This window comes from Artemia franciscana, chromosome 12 (genome assembly GCF_032884065.1).
Source record: "Artemia franciscana chromosome 12, ASM3288406v1, whole genome shotgun sequence".
Lineage (NCBI taxonomy): Eukaryota > Metazoa > Arthropoda > Branchiopoda > Anostraca > Artemiidae > Artemia > Artemia franciscana.
This window is the reverse complement of record NC_088874.1, coordinates 23,366,822-23,386,689: the sequence shown is the minus strand read 5'-3', so window position 1 is coordinate 23,386,689 and position 19,868 is coordinate 23,366,822. Positions and strand designations below refer to the sequence as shown.

Sequence of the window (19,868 nt, the reverse complement as noted above, 5' to 3'; positions counted from 1 at the left end):
TCACCTCGTCAGTCTAGCTTCCTGTCGTAATCGTAAAATTACTCATTAAGCTTTGTCGTGTATACTTCATGGATTCTATATTTAATGTCTCGTTGGAAAAACTAGATAGGATCATTCCTATAGGCGTCTGGATTGAGTCCATCTATAGTAGCTATGTTTATGTCAGTATATTTCCATCTTGGTCTGACCTGGAAGCTGGTAAACTATAGATTTATGGTTTGATTTCCCAGATTGACCCTATCTATGCTTACATTTAAGTTCTTCAGATAAAATTTGAAGGTAGTTTCTAGAATTTATCTAGATGAGATGGCTGTACCATTGATTACCTGTATTTTCTCATTCCATTTTTTTTCATAAGTAAACATCATTTACTACCCCCCCCCCCCAGCACGAGCTAATCCTTATTAATCTTAAATTGAACTCCTGTATAACTGATTTGATTTCACATTGATCTCTTTTTAAACAATTAAATCACCTCAATTGACCGTGTGTTTAATGCTGGGAAGACGGTTTTAAAAAAAGAAACGAAATTTAGGTAGATCCTTTTTGCCTATAGATCCTTATTTCTAAATCTCTAAACTTCCACTTTATTTATTTTTTTACTCTTCTAGGGATATCCTGCTTGTTTATTGCTGCTAAAATGGAAGAAATTTATCCTCCAAAACTAGCGGAGTTTGCTTACGTAACAGATGGCGCATGTTCGGAAATAGAAATACAAGAAAAAGAACTTGTAATAATGAAGGTAAGTGAACCAGTTGTGGTTTCTTTACTCTATATTGTTTCTCGTTTTTTTTTGTGTGTTTTTTTTTTTTCCGCAAATAAGTCTATGACCATGATTGGTGATCAACTAGAGCTACTTTTATCAGTAAAATTCCACTTTTAATCATTTTTAGATTTGGGATTGGAGTGGCACTTTATAGTAAGAATTAAAAGCTGGACAGTAGCAACTGATAAAATTTTCTAGGCTTCACGAAATCCGTGAGAAAGTCAACGCCATGTATTTTTATCAAAATACTTCTGCATAGTTTTATTATGTTGTCACATTTTTTAGATATTTACAGTCTTTGCCTATAGGAGTTTAATGGTATTACGTAATAGGAAATAAATTCTCCTTTCTCTTCAATTCCCCTTTTGCATTTATTTCTCTGAGGCAAAGAATTCACATAGCAAAAAATGGGCTGGATAGGTATTTGACGCTCAGGCAATGACACTTTACCATTTTTATTCTGGCTTATCTATATTTATGCTTTTAAACTTTTTTTTCTGTACAAAAATGCTTTTAAAAAGTGTTTTGCAATTGCTGGGTAATGTAAATGCATTGAGGCGATTTTCCTTGCACTTAGAATGTTTTCTGAGATTTTTTTTTTATCAACTAAAATCTGATATTTGGAAATAATTGGGGTAGCATCCTATTGTCTGAGGTTTCTGTAATTTGCATCAGTCCTTGCGAGTTCGGAATTGATTCCATTTATTTCCCAAAGTGTCGTAGTCTAATATTTTTCTAGCTGATTTGGCGTTAGTTTCCAGTTTTGGTGTTTTTTCCGTCATAGCCCTTTGCTTTTTTTGTGTTATGAATCAAAGATAGTTATGTAATCCATATTGGCCTGCCATAAAAAAGAATAAAAAACCAAAGAAAAGAAGAACGAAAATTGAGTTTTATAAGGCAAACGAGTATTTCGACAGCTGCCTCTTTTCTTCAGCGATATAAGAGAAAGTTAGAAAGAAACACGCTCACATTTTCTGAAAGAAATTGTGGGGAAAAAATTGGATTAACCAACGCGTAAGGCAAACAGAAAAAAAAACAAATAAAAGCCAAAATTAGAAGAATTAAAAAACCTAAAAACCACCTTTGGTTTTTTATTGAATTGTACATCCATATTTTTTTCTAAGTCTTCGGATATTTTTATTTTTTGTTTGTAATTTGATTTTTCGTTTTTTTTCTGCTTTCCCAGGTCCAGTTCCATAGCTTCTTCTTTTATTGTTTTTGCTAATGCTTAGTAAATTTTCCTTTAGTGTCTTGATTGGGATTTGACTCCAGTGACAGTTGTTGCATGGCTATCTTTATATATGCAAGTGAGTGGACACAGCACATCCAAACACGTGTCATGTACCCGAGATCCCTTTGAGAAGAGGCAGTTCTCTGGTTTGAGTTTTGTGCAAGTAACACAACTTCTGGATCTAGTGACAATAGACATAAACTCAGTGATGTACCCCTATAGTATTCTTGCTGCTTCTGCCATGTATCATTTTATTGGGAGCGATAAAGCCATGAATGCATCCGGTAAGCCATCTATATGTTTCTGCACTGGCAGCTCAATCATTGTAGATTTTGTTCTTTAGCTTAATTTTTTGACTAGTTTAATTTTCAGATAGCTGAATTCAAAGTCCGTCACATTTATACATTTCAAAAGAATAAAATGACTTATACCCAAAAACATAAGGTAGGATTTTTCTCCAAAATATCATTAAAAATTAAGCGTAATCTCAAACCATAGATTAGTTACTTAAGTGTGAAGATAACAATTTATGTCATAATTCTAAAATCTACAGGATGTTTTAGTCCAGATCAATGCTAACCAATTATCAAATAGACTTAAGTATTCAGTATACTTTCCTCGACGAAGAACGTTTTTATAAAAAGTTTGTAGGCTTCAGTACTCGAAGTATGTTTTTAGGCTTCAGTATTCAGTATACTTTCCTCACGAAGTACGTTTTATGAGAAGTTTTTAGGCTTCAATATTCGAAGTACGTTTTTAGGCTTCAGTATTCAGTATACTTTCCTCGACGAAGTACGTTTCATGAAAAGTTTTTAGGCTTTAGTATTCGAAGTACGTTTTTAGGCTTCAGTATTCAGTATACTTTCCTTGACGAAGTACTTTTTTATGAAAAGTTTTTAGGCTTCAGTATTTGAAGTACGTTCTTAGGCTTCAACATTCAGTATACTTTCCTCGACGAAGTACGTTTTTATGTCGAATGAAACCATTTTATAAGTTGATTAGTAGGCTACCAACTATTTTGTTGTACTTTCGCATAAAATTGCGAAAGTTGCATAACTGCAATTGTCTTCTTTCTATTCCTCATATTAAAGTCAAATTCTATATGAATTTCAATTTAACTAATGACTCTTGCACCCGGTCAATAAATTTTGAAACATAACTTGCAATAGTATATAAAATAAACACAGTATATATGCATACAATATGTAATTATATAACAAAAAGGCACTTAACATATATACATATATACAACAAGTTTTACGATGAAGTACCACACAATAAATTGTACACCAGGTGTACTAGAATCGTCCCCAGTGCTAGAAATAAAGCAGATATTGAATTCCAGTCTTTGCGAATTTCGTTTCCGTATATATTTTCTTTATTGGGAGTGTTTAAAAAAAACTATTAGTTTCTTTTTTCGAAGATATTGGTTTCTTATATTCCGATTGTTTTTTTGTTTTTGTTTTTTAATATTATAAATGAGGCGGGTAAAAAATTATTTTTTACCCAGGTCAATATTATTTTTGTTATTGTGTCACCCTAGGTTTACACAGCTGTGGTTTCACATAGAAGTAGGTCTTTTTGCGTTTCCCATAAATTTTCATCACTTTTATCCTTTAAATTATTGTGTCGTGACGGGCCAAAGGCTGTTTTGAAATATTTCGATCGAGTAGTTGAAAGAGGCATCCGTTAAAAATAACTAAAAAGTATTCTGCCGGAACCCATATCTAGTTTTGCTGTTTGTGTTTTAATTGATAGAACGAACTGAAATTATATGAATAATTCTGTGTTTTTGCCGTATAAGTGTGTGAGTTGTTTCGTGGCAATAAAAACGTAGCTGTACAAGCCGAAAGTAGCTCTAATAACGTTGTTATGTGGCAGTGTATGAATACTTGTAACCCTCGATTGTTCAAGTCCATGGCCACATTTCGCTACAGACATCGGTTTGTCTACTTTTTTTCTTTCTTAGAACTATGAATATTGTCGTAGGTTCCTCTTGAGGCTGTATTTGAAATACCAGTTACGTAGTACGTATAAATAATGAAAAGTGGCAACATAGAACTCTTGAAGAATTGTCCCCCCTTTAACCAAATGGGTAAAACTTCAATTTGAGATTGAAACGTCAAAAAAGGAAAAACAACATTTAAAATTTCCTAGATTTGTTCTTAAATCTTTTCATGCTTAAGATGATTGTGCATAAATCCTATTGCAAGCGGTCTATAAATTGGGGTGTATTTTGACCAGCTAGTAAAACTTCTCAAATGTTTTCGTTTTCTTTAAAAATTATTCCGAATATTAGAAGATGGTTGTCTAATAGACAAAAAATGGCAAGAAAAAACAAAATGAGAAATGATAGAAAAAATGATAAATAAAAGAACTCTTTCCTTTATTGGTATTACAGCGATAATGCCCTCGATTAAGAGTGACTACCCAATATCTACCCCCTACCCGGGAAAAACAGCCAAAAGACAACAGAATTTTCGTGGAATAACCGAGGGTATGCCAGTCACAATTAGTAAGTGCAAATATCGAGCAACTTAATATGATATTAATACAGCCTACAGGGGTTGGTAACCTTGTTTGGCTGCGGTTCAAAGTCAAGCAACATGTTGATATTAAAGGGGCATTTGGATCAATGATATTTTTATTTGTAGCAGTCTTTTAACGGATTGTAAGATATGTTTTAAAGAAATTAAAATAAGTAGACATTCAAAATTAGAAATATAATTATCATAAAAGCAACCATAGTTAAATGAATTTTATTTATAAACGTTAATTTTTGTGTCAGTGCTGTCTCTTCCTTCAATTTTATATGAATTTATATTCCAAATTCACAAAGATATACTGTTTATTGAATATAAACAATATATGAAACTTCATTTTATTGGAGATAAATGCTAGTGAAACTTCAGCGTGAAATCTTGGGGATGGATCAGGAGTGCATATTATCTTACCTTCTAGATTTTCTATAGTTACCTAAGAAAATATTATCTGTTTAAGCTCATAGATTGGATTGTTGTCAATTAACAGTAGAGCATTTTAAAATATTTATTATAAATTTATGCTTTAATCCTAGAAAAGGGTAAATGATGTAAGCTAAATTAAAATAAAAAGTAAACGATATAAATAAATATATCAATATATAAAAAAGTATATCTATATAAAAAAAATATATAAAATACATCAAATATATAGAATAAAAAGTAAAAGTAAATGATAAATAAAAAGTAAATTAAAAGTAAAAAGTAACTGATAAAAGGTAAATGATGACCTAGATATCAGATCGAGATACTTCAAAGGGAGGCTGTGATTTGATGGCTCAACATCGTAGTGAAACAAGTCCATTACGTCGTTAAAAAGCGTGCTAAATCAAAATTGTGCTAAATTCAAAACTTTTATTTAATCCCATAAATGAAGCAGATATGAGACTTGTAGAAGAAAATTGTGGATTAAAGTGACCCATAGCTGTGCCAATTCTGGAGTTGATTCTTACCTTTTTTGTTGATTTTGACGGTTTTTATTAGACCGTGTTAATTAGTCTTAAGGAAGACTAAAAAGGTGAAATTGATAAATATAAAAGCAAAGTTTCTCAATAATCTGTGAATATAAGTGAAAAAAGAAGGGTGCAAGACAGATTGGGTAAGACTAGCAAGACAGATTGATGGTAAGATTAGCAATCCTTTTTACCGATTGGACGGATTTTATGCCAATGGAGCTCGAGATTTCGGTAAAATCGCAATAATATCGTTAAATAAGAGAAATAATAGTAGCACTGGCAATAAAATAAATTAAATTCCTTAAAATAAATATCATTTGTGAAAATATTTGCACACATGTAAATTGGATTGAATGTGAGGAAAACACAAAAGTCAACCTCTCTCCAAAGATTAAACTTCTTAGGAAGTGATCACCAAAACCTGGATATTGTGAGGAGATGATAATCTTCTGTTTTTCCAAATGTTTCCGTAGTTTCTTGAACGTATCTGTCCATAATGTTAAACTTCCTTAGTCAATTATTTCTACGTTAAAATTGTCAATTTTGTTATTAAAATATGGCAAATTTTCTTTTACTTTTTTGATGTTATCATTAATATAAAGGTTTCGCCACACTTTAAACCTTAAAATTGACTTCCATATTCCCTTCTAATGACAAATATTCAACTGTCGAGCTAACAGTATAGCTCTCAATGATATTTCTTTTTTCATGTTCCATTTTTAACATTGGGGGAAATGAATTTTGAAAATTTTCTTGTCAGTTTCATTGGCGGTTTTGGCCTCTCTTGTGCTCGGGGCAAAATATTGATTAGTGCCCCCTCCCCTTGTCTCACAAAAATTTTCAGGTCAAATTTTAACACATTTTTTCGTTTATTTAAATGTCACTCCTCTTACTTTATATGGGAAAAGACATGGCAAAAATGAAAATTTTGGATTTGATTTCTTCCTACTTACTGCCAACTGCGCCATCTACTTTATTCTAATAAAGATAAAATTAAGATAGGACTATAAATGTTAGATTATTTATTTGGAATTTTTGCGCCCGGGGCATTGTCCCCTCGGCCTCTGATCACTTTCTAGTACTATTAATTTTGAAATCGGTGACATAGCCATTGGACTAAAAATTTGTTCTTTTCATAGTATTTTTTATTTTCTTTTTTTATGCACAACACATTTGTCTTACTTTTATATATAATTTTGTTTGAACTAAAATGGGTCTCTTGGTAAAATGCGGTCATAGGTTACCGTATTTTGCTCAAGTACAAGATATGCAAGTGGGAAGGGGGTGGAATATTTCTTAAGACCACTAAAAATGCTCAGAGATTGAATTGCCAATTTGTACTCTGAAATTAGAACGTATAAAAATCCAACAAAGGAACTAGTATAGAATAATTGATTGGCCTGGACTGACTGGGCTGACCGGATATACTTCTTATCTCTAAACTATCCATTCTGAAAATGAAATATTTCCTGCCTCTTTTGGCCTTGAATTCGCTCTTTTGAAAAATGATATACTTCACGTTGCCATACTTTACTTTCAGCAATAGTAGAGAGGAGATTGCCAAGAATGGCTGACCTTGGAAATGAAAAGGAATGTAAGAAAACAATAAGCGGCTAAGAAAAGTTGAGGGGGATGCGAGTTCAGTCTGGTAAATTATCTGACAAGATTATTGTTCACTAATGGATGTGTCGACAGCACCTTAAACGGTATATTTTTGTGTAGCCCGGGAAGTATGAAACTTAGTTTACGTTTTTTACTATTTTTTTTTTTTTAGGTTATCGTTTTGATCAGATTGCACAGTGTGTTAGCTGGATGACACCTTTTGCAATAACCCTAAAAGAATCAGAATATGGTGTTGTCAGTGAAGTAAGGATCTTCCCACAGGTGATGATGGACGACTGCCACAATATTCAAACTCATTCAACGGATCTGCAATTACTTGTAGGTATCTTCCATACCAGCCATGTGTCTTGAATTTACCTGGTAGACTGAATATATCTATACATAACGTGTTCCTAACGGTAGGGTCGCGTTGTTTGTTTTTTTTTTTTTTTTTTCAAAAACATAACTTTTGCAATACGTAGTGTAATTTCTTCAACAGACAATATATTTTTATGAATTTGGAAGAGAATTTCATGTATAAAGAAGGAATTCAAAAGCGTATTTTGAACGAATAGATGAGTCTTTTTTCAGCAGTAATTTAGGAAACACAGAACTTTTGCTTTCTATTATTTCAGTAAAAATAAGAAAAAGACTTAGAGCGTAACGACGATTTTTTCGTGGTGACTCATTCAGTTTTAACAGGAGAATTCTCCTTTAGTCGTTTCCTAGGGAGAAGAGGGGGGGGGTCAAAAACATCTCCTTTGGGAAAACTGAGTTCGTTTATTTTTTAACCGAAGATCTTGGACCTCATTTCCTTAAGATGACCCTTGATGAAGTCGGTAACAGTAATGATGTTGTCGAGTTTGCCAAAACCACCAAATCAGAAAGTAAGAAAGAGCTTCAAATGAAGATCTGATTCTAGTCCGAAAAGACGAAACGGGTGGTAGAAAGACACCTCAAAATTGCGTTTATTGGACAGCCAAAGTCAAAAATAGTCCGAACAATCGATGAAAGTCGTTTAAAGTCGTTTATCTATCTCTTAAACTACTAGCGTGAATTTGTGACGTCCGAACATGAACAAAAACTTTTATCCGACTGATTGACAGTGAAATAAGTGAATTGACAGGTAGCGAAGGTCTCCTTGATATTGTTACCTGCCTGATCCGTTTGGTACCCAACGCTTTTCGGAAGGGTTTGCAGAAATCGGCGAGAATTGTTCCGATCTGAATCATGGAAAGGTAATACTATTTTACTGGCTGGCTGGCTGGCTGGCTGGCTGGCTGGCTGGCTGGCTAGACAAGAAGATTCAAGGGAGGATTCAAGAGAAAACTGGCGTTCCTAAGTCCCGCTTTTTGAAACACGTACCCACCAGATGGTTAAAAAGAGGACTTGCCACTTGGATGTTAAGGGAACAGATGCCAGCTTGTCTGATTACTTCTTTGTCTATATTCCAAAGAAAAACCCTAGTCTTATGGAATCAAATGCATACAAAAGGTCATCCGGCTGACCAAACAACCGACTATGAAAGCATAGTGTCAATTCGTTGTTCATAGTTCGAACCTCTTTACACGTTTCTCCGAAAAGTTTCAACAAGAAGAGTCCCTAGTGCGTGAACTCTGTACGGAGCTGAATCTGCTGGACCTGACATTGGCTGGAAGAGATTTAAAACCCGAAGCAACCGAAGAGCTTAGGGATGAACTTACGCTTCAACCATTCGAAGATGGAAAGAACTTTGTGCCACTGCTACAGACAGTTGTAAGTGATAAGATCATCGTCTGTCTCGAGTCAGTAGACGAGCTTCCAAAATGCTCGTTCATGCAGCGTCTTCAAGAGCATTATTTTGCAGCCGCAAAGTATGTCCTTAAGCAAATACTCGGCGGAGATTTTTGCAGTCGTTGAAAACGTTAACTTGTCTGCATCCCGATGAAGTTTCAAAGCCAGTTTCTGCTCAAACTTTATTATATGTTGCCAGGAATTTACCCATTGTGACGCAAAAGGACATGCTAGCTGACGAGTTTAAGTTAGTCCAGTTATCCGGACTTACCCGGAGCCAGGAAGGATCGACAACAAGCGGAACAACGGGATTCAGGGAGGGAAATATCCAGACTTGTCTGAAGTCGTACACAATGCTCTGACCATTACACACGGGGCTGCCAGTATTGAGCGGGGTCTCTTCCTTTCTGGAAGAGCTCTCAGCAAAGAAAAAGCCTCGATGAATGAACGAGCTTTGAATGCAAAACTGTTTGTGATAGATGGGTTGGACAGATTTGGAGGATCTGCGCAAAATGTTATTATCACCGGAGACTTGATAAAACTAGCCAAATCTGCTAGAAAGAGCTATGATTTGAACCTACTGCAGGAAAAAGCCTTGAAAGAAAAAACTGAAAAAGAACGGCAGGTATTGGAGGCAAGATAATGACTGAGAGAGCCAGATCTCGCTGAAACCTCTTTGAAAAGACAGACGGTAGAGACTCTCGTAAAACCTCTAAAAAAAGAAGCGTTTGGTTCCAAGGAACAGGCTGCAAACGAGTTGCTGAAGGGAGCTCATAACCGGCTGAAAAAAGGCATTGAAAAGAAGGACATGGTTGAGATACAGCTAGCGCAGGCCATGATAGATTGGGCTCTGTCGATGCGTAATGAACGAAAAACATAGCTGCTACTCTTCAAATTATCCAGCAGCAGTTAGAGTCACAAGAAGCAGTTACTGATCACATCTCTGTTCCAACAGAAGGCAATGTAAAAAAGGGGAAACAAATAAGTTGTGTGTTCCGTACCTTTATCTCTTTTATAATATTTTTTTAGTCTGATTTTTTTATTTGAAAGTAAAGCGTTCAGAAGAAAAAAGCTCCTCCCATTACATGATGATTCCCAGGTCGTCTGTTTCTTAATTGTCACTTGGCCTCTAATCATTGAGAGACGTCTACAAATGATCAATCTCCTCTTTCCCCCCTTAGTCAAGTGTCATTTGATGTTGTGTCACTGTTTTTTTCTTTCAAAAGCTTTCTGAAAGCTGAGTTTTGAGGTCCATTTTGCGTCCAGAATGGTCCCTAAGTCCCTATTTTTTACCAGTTGAACCTTTGGCAGCCTTGCTTTAAAGTCTACACAAATTTAAAAAAAAAAAATCTGTATCAAAGTTTGCATTTAAATCCAAATGTTGTTCAAAATTTCTTGGTGTATCACTTTTTCTGTTCTTGTCGTTAAAATAAATAGAAGTTGGGGGCTAGCTAAAAATAATCTGTGCTCTGTATTTTAAAATCCTAATATATTCTAAAAGCCTAGAAACGATATAATCTTCTTTAATTGAACATTGAAGGCTTCTTCCTTGACCATATATGAAGGTCTATTCCATCTGCAGCGTAAACATATTAACAAGGCTATCTCCATTGAGGATGTAGGGGTTTGCCCTCTCCCCGAAATGTTCGTCCGACTCGGAAAAATGTAACAAACAAGAATATAACCGAATTTTGGATACGTTTTTATAAAGTTGCTTTGTCCCCCCCCCCCCGACAAAAGTCCTCGATACGTTCTGTAGTGTTAAGGTAAATCTTAATCCACACTTTTGGATTAAGATTAATCGAAGTATGGCTAGCATCTATAGATTAGAAACATTAGCTATTAACGGTTGAAGCTAAAGGTTGACTCACTGTAAAGTTTCGGCAACCGTATTAAAACAAATCAGTATTAACAAACCATGTTCTAAAGGTATTCACTGCTTATACTCTATTTCAGAAATGCATGCAGTCAGAGTTGGAAGTGGGGAGGGGTCTTTGGGATTTGATTTCATATAAAGTGGCTATTCTGGGAAATATAGCAGTCGTTGAATGGTTGAAATTGACTGGGGTTCTATTCAAATTCTATTTTATATTTCAGGAGTCAGCTCAAACACGACTAGAAGAAATAATCAAAGAGACATCTAGTCCTCTAAGGACTTGTAATTTTTTAACTCCAGTCAAAGAAGGTGGACGAAGACGCTCCAAATCTGAATCAAGTACATCAACATATTATTGTTCCGATACAACTTCTGTTAAAGATTCTCATTCATAATCTCTAGTTATTGACTTAGGTATTCTTTTTTACAATTCTAACTGTTTTTGACTAAGACCTTAGCGACCATCAAGACTTAAAGAACTGACCATTTGGATTATCCTTGATTTAAAGCAGGGTCCATGCTAGAAGTGGGGATGATAAGTCCTGCTCATATCTAGTCTTTTTAGATCATTTCAATTTCTCCACTCTTTTTTAGCATTTAACTATATTTCCCTACTTCAAACAACTCGTGCAAGATAATTGAATTTGCAATTTATATTTAAAACGTTTCAGTGCTTCCTACACAAATTCTCACCCTAAAATTAATTTAAATTCGCTTTTTTTCCTCTAAAATTTGCTTTTCTTCAACAAACAAGATAACCTTAAGACTAAAATGTTATATCTTTGTAGGATAAAAAAAAAAAAAAAGTTCCAAACTATATTATTTATTGAAAATTAATTTTAGTTTAGATGTTAAGTAAAGTAAATAGTAAATATTGAAAAAAATTAAATGGCTGAAAAAAAAGTGATTATTTTTTTCACTTTCTTTTTCCCAAAAAAATCTAATTATTTGATTTTTGGTGGTCCTTTATGTAACTTTAGAATTGTATCTGCTTGGCATAGGTGTAGTTTTCCCTTAGATTTCTAAGAATCGCTCGAATATTACACAAATTTTAAAGTTTTAATTCAAAACTCTGACAAAATTGTAGCCCCCCCCCCCCATCTCCTCTCCATACGAATCTGCCGATCAAAAATAATCACTTAAAAGCTTTAATCTTGGATAATCAACTTGGGTTTTAGCTCAAGATAGGGTTTTTCTTCTTATGGAACTACCGGGTGTGATTACGTGATTCCTGCTCAACTTAGTTAGTGTTCGAAAAGTGGTGGACTTAATCGGATTGTTTTAAATTGTATATTTATTTATAGACTTGTGGTGTAAGGTTAAAAAAATACAATAAAGGAATGATATAGAAAATTTTACTAAAAATCAATGAAAAAAGTGGCATATATACCTCGTAACAGTTGGCCTATGTATCTTTTGGAGTGGCCTCTTATGATTTTTTCTTGTGGCATTCCTTACAACCATTTTCATAAAGATATTGATTCGAGCTTATTTTCTAATTGTTCTTCCTTAAAATAATCTTTTATCAGAGGTACATACCAATACGATCCTTGAAGAGAGCTGGGGTGGAAGTATCTCAACCCAAAAAAAATTGATAATTGTAGATGGCCCATCTAATCTTAGCGCTAATTTATTTCAAATTGTACTTAACCTGGTGCAGCTATAACATTAAAAATTGCTTGGTCTATAATTAAGAAAATTGCTGAGTGAGGTAGGGGGTCCAATTTTGTCCTTCTTAAGTGTTTATGTATAAATATAAAGAAAATGGAAAAAAGTATTTTATATGCTATCAATTTGTACGTTATTGAGTACCAAACTTGCTTCAGGAGTTAAGATATATTTGTAATATTGCTGGATAAAAAGATTATAAGTATTCTAATTATTAAGCTAATATAGCTCCATAAAGACTGCTTGAAAAAGAAAGGTGTTGAGTTTGAACTTGCTATGCTGAACTTTGTGCTAAAAACTGTAGGCAGGCAGACTCCAAAGTTAGAGAGAGGCTGAAAATGTAGGACCAACATTTTCACCTTCACGTGCTTTCACAGCTACATGCTCGTGAAAGGTTGGTAATTTTTTTTTTGCCATATTTACCCGCTTAACTGTCATCCTCTTTGAAACCAAAACATCCTTACACCAAAAGTCTGTAGATTTGATTTACTTTTCAAATGGTGGCTTTTAGAATAAGTATAAGCTAGGCCATGTTGGCTATATTTATCATAACTGTAACACCCTCTGTGCTGAATGATAGTCGTTTATTGTCGGAACGGTCTTCTTTTAAAGTGCCTTTCTTTTTAAACTATGGTGCCTTACTGGTGATGTTTCAAGTTTATTTCTTATCAAATTTCTCTTTTATTTTATGTAAATCTATGTATATGTTGGTTCACAGTCCTTTTTTCAACACATTCAAAACCAGAACTCTTGTTAAAGCAGTTGTTGTTCTGTAAGATTTAGTGTGGGCTGCTGATAGAAAAAAAGAGCTATGATTTTTGTCTCTAGCCTCGACATTTGAAATGAGTCCAACCGTTGTACCTCAACTTATCACAACTATCCATATTAAAGATCTTTTCTTCCATTTTGGGCCTTAGCAAAAGTCGTGTCACGGCCCGAAATTTTCTCTCGTCCTCTACAGTATATACTTAATATAAGTGCAGTTGAAAATTAAACTCCTAGTATTATTTAAAAAAAAATTGTGATTATATAAATCATGATATAGAGCATATTTTGCATATAATAACTTACTTCATTAGTAAAAAAGCATATTGAGATGCTAATACTGACATTTAAAATATCGTAGAAAGAAGTTTGGCTTCATAGTTTTTCAAATTTGTAAATATTTTCTCCCTCCCCTTATTCTTTAACATTCTGATCCAACTTTATATTTTGTTTTTGTCAATAAACGCAAAGTTGTGATATATATATTGCAAAAGTTGCAATCGTGAGAATAAAAATTGTAAATGCATTTATAGCAAAAACTACTGAGTAACTCAATCTAGTGGACTTGATGTTTGGATTTCAATCCACCAATAAGATTTTTAGGTTCTACTGGACCTAATTGAGTTAAGTGTCGGTAGTTAACAAGTATACCTTTAAGTGTTTTCAACCAAATGCCTGAGTCTAGCTTCAAAAGAAGTGGCTTTTATTCCAAACAGCCTTGCTGTCAGAAATATGAGCTACCCATCTTGTGTTGCATATACTCGTTTATGGATGAGATCAAAACAAAGGCAAGATTTTTTTTTTTTTTTTTTTTTTTTTTTTTTTTTTTTTTTTTTTTTTTTTTTTTTTTTTTTTTAGTGAAACTGCCCAAAAAGGTAATTTTTTAAGTCTGAAGAGCAAAAGATCTTTTTTTTTGAAATGTCCAAAAAAGTAATTTTCTAAGTCCGAAGGAAAAAAGATCTAGTGAGGGGAGTTGCGTGAGGAGTCTCCCTCCATCGCTAATTGGCACCCTGTTTGTGATTGGGAATTTGGATATTAACCCGTGTTTAGACACAACTGAGTTTGCTTTTTTCTGATGAGCGGTTTCTGATTTGACTAATCTTATAAGACATAGTCCATTAGTCTGAGAGTTCTTTAGGGAGGAAAAGGATTGTGTGTCCGTATGTATAAATATGTATCCACGCAGATTAAACGTTTGTAGTGTAGACGGTGCATAACGATAAGCGGAAATTGTTTTATTTGTGTATTGTATTTTATATGCTTTTCATTGCATTTAATTTAGCCCATATGGTGAAGAAATCTGCTGAGGGGGAGGGGTGTTGGTGAGACTTACAAGTCCAAAAACATGTGCCTTATTTTTGTTGGGAAAAAACTGTGAAAAAATTGTTATCTGCTTTCGGTAGTGGGAATTAAAATGCGAATGTGAAAGTATGAAAAACGTAATATTTAAGCAAAAGTTATAATTCACCATTTCTAATTGGAAATTTTTCTTAAATAACATTTAAAGTTATCCAGTCTAGTATTTGTAGACTGAAGATATTTATTGCTCGAAGAATACTATATATTTAACCTTAACTTCTTTTTAACTCTTATGTGTTAAAAAATACACCTTGGATGGTTTTGGAAGACTATTTTTCTTTTTTAGCAATTTTATATTAAAAAGGTATTTAATTTTCTTTTCTTTTTGTAAATGTACGTATGTATTAGTGTCTTATATCAAATAGACCTACATCAGGCTCGTCAATGTCAATTAGCTTGCTTATTAGTTTTGTGTAAGAATAATGTAGAAGAAAAGTGTTAATTTTCTTGTCATATGCACGGAGGCCAAATTTTATTCTGCTATTCTACGATCTCCAGTTAAAATAAAGAAATTAAGACAAATAATATGTCACAGATCTACCCATCTGCCGTTTCTGGCCTCATCCTCGACAATTTACTGTAATCCACATGAAGATGCAGATTTATTTTAGGCTGATTTTCACCCGTCAAAAGACAAAAGACGCTACGTCACAGTATATAAGTGTTGTAGGAATAGCGGTAAAACTAAGAAAAAATGCTCTATGGTATTTTCACCTGTTACTAGCGAAGGTTTTATGCTAGGAAAGTCCACATCACAAATGTGGAGAAAAAACTTTATTGCACCAAAACTTAATTCTCCAACTTTTCCTGCAAGTGAAAATGAAGCTAGATGCTGTGTACTAATAGAAACATCTCAGTATCTCTAGAATCGAACAAAAATGGAAAATCAATTGAATCCACAAAGGTGTTAATCTATAATAGACCAGAGACAGCATTTGTTTTCCTTCCACGCCACCAGCAAAGGTTTATCGAGGTACAGAAAGAAGGTCAAACCGGTGAAAACTGGTATTTTTGCATCTCTCAATCGATTGATTGATTACCATTGTTTCCAGCACTCTTGTTAGATGCTTGGTACCTGTTTCCATGCTTTCATTACTGCTATTCGTTGTCTATATTAATTTGTTCATGTAATAAATCTAGATCTAGCGTTCTGAATTTAACAAAGGTTTAAAGTGGGTTTTATAAAATGTCACATTATATCTTTCGAATATCCCCAGGCGAGTTGGCTGTGTTAGTTCAGAGAATATTATGTGACATTATACAATGCTACTCTTATGAACTGAACACTGGATATAGTTCGTTTATCACGATCTAAATAGGTTCTTTAGATGTTAGGCGGACTGTGCTTTTATACCCTACTCTTGTAAACTGAACACTCGGAATTTGTCAATTTAGTTCGTTTATCACGGTCTAAATAGGTTCTTTAGATGTTAAGGCGGGCTGTACTTTTGTACCCTACTCTCGTAAACTGAACACTCTGGATATATCAATAGCCTATAGTTCGTTTATCACGGTCTAAATAGGTTCTTTAGATGTTAGGCGGACTGTGCTTTTATACCCTACTCTTGTAAACTGAACACTCGGAATTTGTCAATTTAGTTCGTTTATCACGGTCTAAATAGGTTCTTTAGATGTTAAGGCGGGCTGTACTTTTGTACCCTACTCTCGTAAACTGAACACTCTGGATATATCAATAGCCTATAGTTCGTTTATCACGGTCTAAATAGGTTCTTTAGATGTTAAGGCGGGCTGTACTTTTGTACCCTACTCTCGTAAACTGAACACTCTGGATATATCAATAGCCTATAGTTCGTTTATCACGATCTAAATAGGTTCTTTAGATGTTAGGCGGACTGTGCTTTTATACCCTACTCTTGTAAACTGAACACTCGGAATTTGTCAATTTAGTTCGTTTATCACGGTCTAAATAGGTTCTTTAGATGTTAAGGCGGGCTGTACTTTTGTACCCTACTCTCGTAAACTGAACACTCTGGATATATCAATAGCCTATAGTTCGTTTATCACGGTCTAAATAGGTTCTTTAGATGTTAAGGCGGGCTGTACTTTTGTACCCTACTCTCGTAAACTGAACACTCTGGATATATCAATAGCCTATAGTTCGTTTATCACGGTCTATATAGGTTCTTTAGATGTTTAAACGAATTGTACTTTTCCAATACATTAGACGTCCTTATTTGTCCTGCAGAAAAAGTTCGAAAATGAAGCCTTTGACACCAAAAGTTTTTTTTTCCTGTCTTGAAAATCTGCCAAATTTTCCTTGTATATGCTGTTATTCACTACTAGAAGGGAAAATCCCTCTCTTGAAATGCTGACAAAGCCGAATCCAGAGGTGTCAGCACCGTGACATCAATCCTTAATGAAGTTGTGAATCAGTTACCTGCCTTATTTCGCTTTGCTTTGGTCTAAAAATAAACTTACTTCTTGAGATTTTATTTTCCCGTGAATGGTCTATGAAACTTTACGGACGGTTAGCTACTTCCAGCAGCGTATACTTCGGCTGAACATTGTTATTTGTATTTCTCAGCCTCTTCTGCTAATATTTTATTTATTCAAATTTTTCAAATTGCAAGCAAATACTGCCATGGATCACTGTAGTGTATAAAATGTGCAAATATACGTCAAATTTTTTTCTCTAAATTTATAAAAGGTTTTAGTTGTCTCAGCACTTTCCTATTACCTATTTTCTTTTCGTTTGAAATATACCGGTAAATTTAGTTTCATTTTAGTTTTTGTATATGGTTTATTTCATTCTAGTCCTTCCTCTCTCCAACAAACCAAATTTTAAATTTATGTGCGAGTCCTGTATTACAACTTTGTTATTTCACAATTTTAGGATTTAAGCCTGTCATTATTTTATATATGTTGAAATAGAAGTTGCTGTGCAAATTCAGTATGTCTATCTGCCAATGAACCAAATAATATATACAAGTAATCTAAGGTAGCCCTTCACCCCCTGAAAAAGAACATTTTGTAGTGTTTTCCAACACTTCCACTGTAATTGTCATATAATGTCTGCTTATTTACGGTTTTAATTACCCCCCCCCCCTCTTTTGAAAGAGGGGGTACCTCGGAAAAATTCCTACTCATTTACCTTCGAATGTCATTCATATTCTTAGAATGAATATATCTAGACTTTATAATTGAAATATCCCTATCCCGACAGTTTATAGTTTAAATATTCCTATCCTGATTGCCGTCAGTCACAGGGCTTTGGCATTGATCAGCCTGTTTATTTCGTATCCTCGGCTAATGTTATTGGGTGAAAGTAACTTTTGATGTGACTCTCTTGTGACGCCTGGTTTTATATGAAAATACTGGTCAACAGTGATTTCATCGATTGTAAAACTATTTCTTTTTCTTTTGTATATTTATTTACTATCGAAAAATTAAATCAGGACTTTTCATCACTTGCCCATTTTTGCGTAATACCTCATTACGTTCCTGGGAGGGTTGGGACTGAACTTGTAAGGGTTGTCTAACTAAACATTGTCTGCAAAAAAAAACATGCAATCCGGTCTTTCTTAATAAACAGTTTTTGTGAAGTAATATTTAAATTTTTTTCTGCGTGAAACGCAAAATTCTACTAAGAGAACTTAAGTTGCCTAAACAAAGAAACCTTATGTATTTAATGCAGCGCTATTCAGTGTAGGAACAAGGTTTGAGGAAATGCTGAATGAAGATCCTTTTTAGGATTTTACTTTAAAATATGTGTTAGTGATATAACGGGGCTCACGTAACGTATAAATAAATGTTCGGATCCGATGGAGGAAGATGATTAGAGCTTCAGTATAAAATGCCAAGAATGAACTGAGCAAAAATGAATGTATAAAAGCATTTCTTGCAGACAAAGCTAATAGGTCCGTTTCAGATAGTAAATTATTAAAACTGAGAGCGGGCTCATTTTCTTACGTTGAGATTTTGAGAGAAACGAATTTGTTTTCATTTCGTTCAGACATATCTAACCCTCTCCAGTCAATTGACCCCTTTCCGAACAAGACGAAATCATGGACCCTTTCTCTGGTATTTTTAAAACATGTAATAATGTTGCAAAGATTTGTCTCTACTGAAATACCCAAGTTGAGAAACTCCTTTTTTATTTAATTTTTAACTAGCGAAATAAGTTTCTTGTAAAGTTTGGAATGGTTCATATATTTTCTTCTTCATAAAATACTTACAACCAGGATTGCCTGATGGGGCCATTTGGTGGCTTTTGGAGGCAGTTTTACGTAGAATTTTTCTTAGGGGAAATCGTTCATTCGGCGCTTTTCAGTAGTAAAAAGGGCGCTTTTGGTGCATTTTCACTTTTATGGTGGCGTAATTTTAAACCAGACATCTGGTATCACTGCTTACAACAGTAATAATGAAAGATCTTTGCCAAAGTCATATCGGGATATTTACAATTTACTTTCAATCTTACAACTCCAATAGAGGGAGGTCATTTTTGAGCTACTGATTTGCTTCTTAGCTGCTTGTATTATGTTTATGCAAATTACTTTAAACAATCTGCCTATAGATAAGTGAAAGATCCGAACTACATTGTGAGTCTCGAACATTTCCTTAAGCTTTTTTATTTTCCCAGGTGTATTGACAATGTGAAAATCAATATATAGTATAATTGCATGGACCTTCTAGGATCCAAATTTGGAATTTTTTCTTTTGATGATTTAGCTTTTAAACGTTAGATGGATTCCTAGCTTTGCATATTCCAAATTAAATTTCCTGAAACTGAGCAACCAGCCCTTGACTAGAAAAAAAAGAGATTAAATCAACGGATATTATGTCACCTTTATGACAGATTTTATGCCATCTATTTTCTTAATCCAATCGGCCATTCTTATTTTGCTGCTTTCCTTCAACATTTATTTTATAGAGTTTTATCAGTTTGGCATCCCGAACACCCTTGTAAAACATGGCAGAGATGGTGTAGTATAACCACTTCTGTAACATTAGTTTACTTGCAAGAATTAAGCTTATTAAGTATATTTTATGTATGAGCCCGAATTGTGCATTTAATTGTGAATAAGTTTCATTTTCTAGTAGTCTTAAGTGTGTACATTAAGTCAAAAGTTTTTTTTCTTATTTATGGTTATAAAAGCCAGCGTTTTAGTGATAAACTAGTGATGGGAAGGATCAGCCGATTTTTAATAGGCATAATCATGTTGGAGATCAATGCTCTAATTTAGCGACTCATTCCTTATATTCTTTAACCAAAAATCCTTTGGTGTTCTATTTTCGGCTCTTATAATTGCACTTTTGTTAGAATGTTTGGTTTGAATAAATATGGACAGCAAATATGTTTTATTGACCTTTG

At 34.0% G+C, this 19,868-nt stretch overlaps 2 protein-coding genes and 1 long non-coding RNA gene across 14 annotated transcripts in view; 2 read left to right on the top strand and 1 right to left on the bottom strand.

Moving 5' to 3' along the window:
* Positions 1–11,516, top strand: part of LOC136033881 (G1/S-specific cyclin-E-like) — a 42,261-nt gene extending 30,745 nt beyond the window's left edge. Inside the window, exons 8-11 of the mRNA XM_065714853.1 lie at positions 612–742; positions 2,014–2,281; positions 7,268–7,434; positions 10,966–11,516. Coding sequence (XP_065570925.1) covers positions 612–742; positions 2,014–2,281; positions 7,268–7,434; positions 10,966–11,139 — 740 coding nt within the window. The 3' untranslated portion in view covers positions 11,140–11,516. The remainder of the gene's footprint in view (positions 1–611; positions 743–2,013; positions 2,282–7,267; positions 7,435–10,965) is intronic.
* Positions 1–19,868, bottom strand: part of LOC136033883 (uncharacterized) — a 611,411-nt gene that overhangs the window by 299,293 nt on the left and 292,250 nt on the right. The window lies entirely within an intron of this gene.
* LOC136033880 (uncharacterized) lies at positions 14,041–19,849 on the top strand. The gene is made up of 2 exons (XR_010619045.1): positions 14,041–16,368; positions 16,468–19,849. It is a non-coding gene; the product is annotated as an uncharacterized LOC136033880 (long non-coding RNA).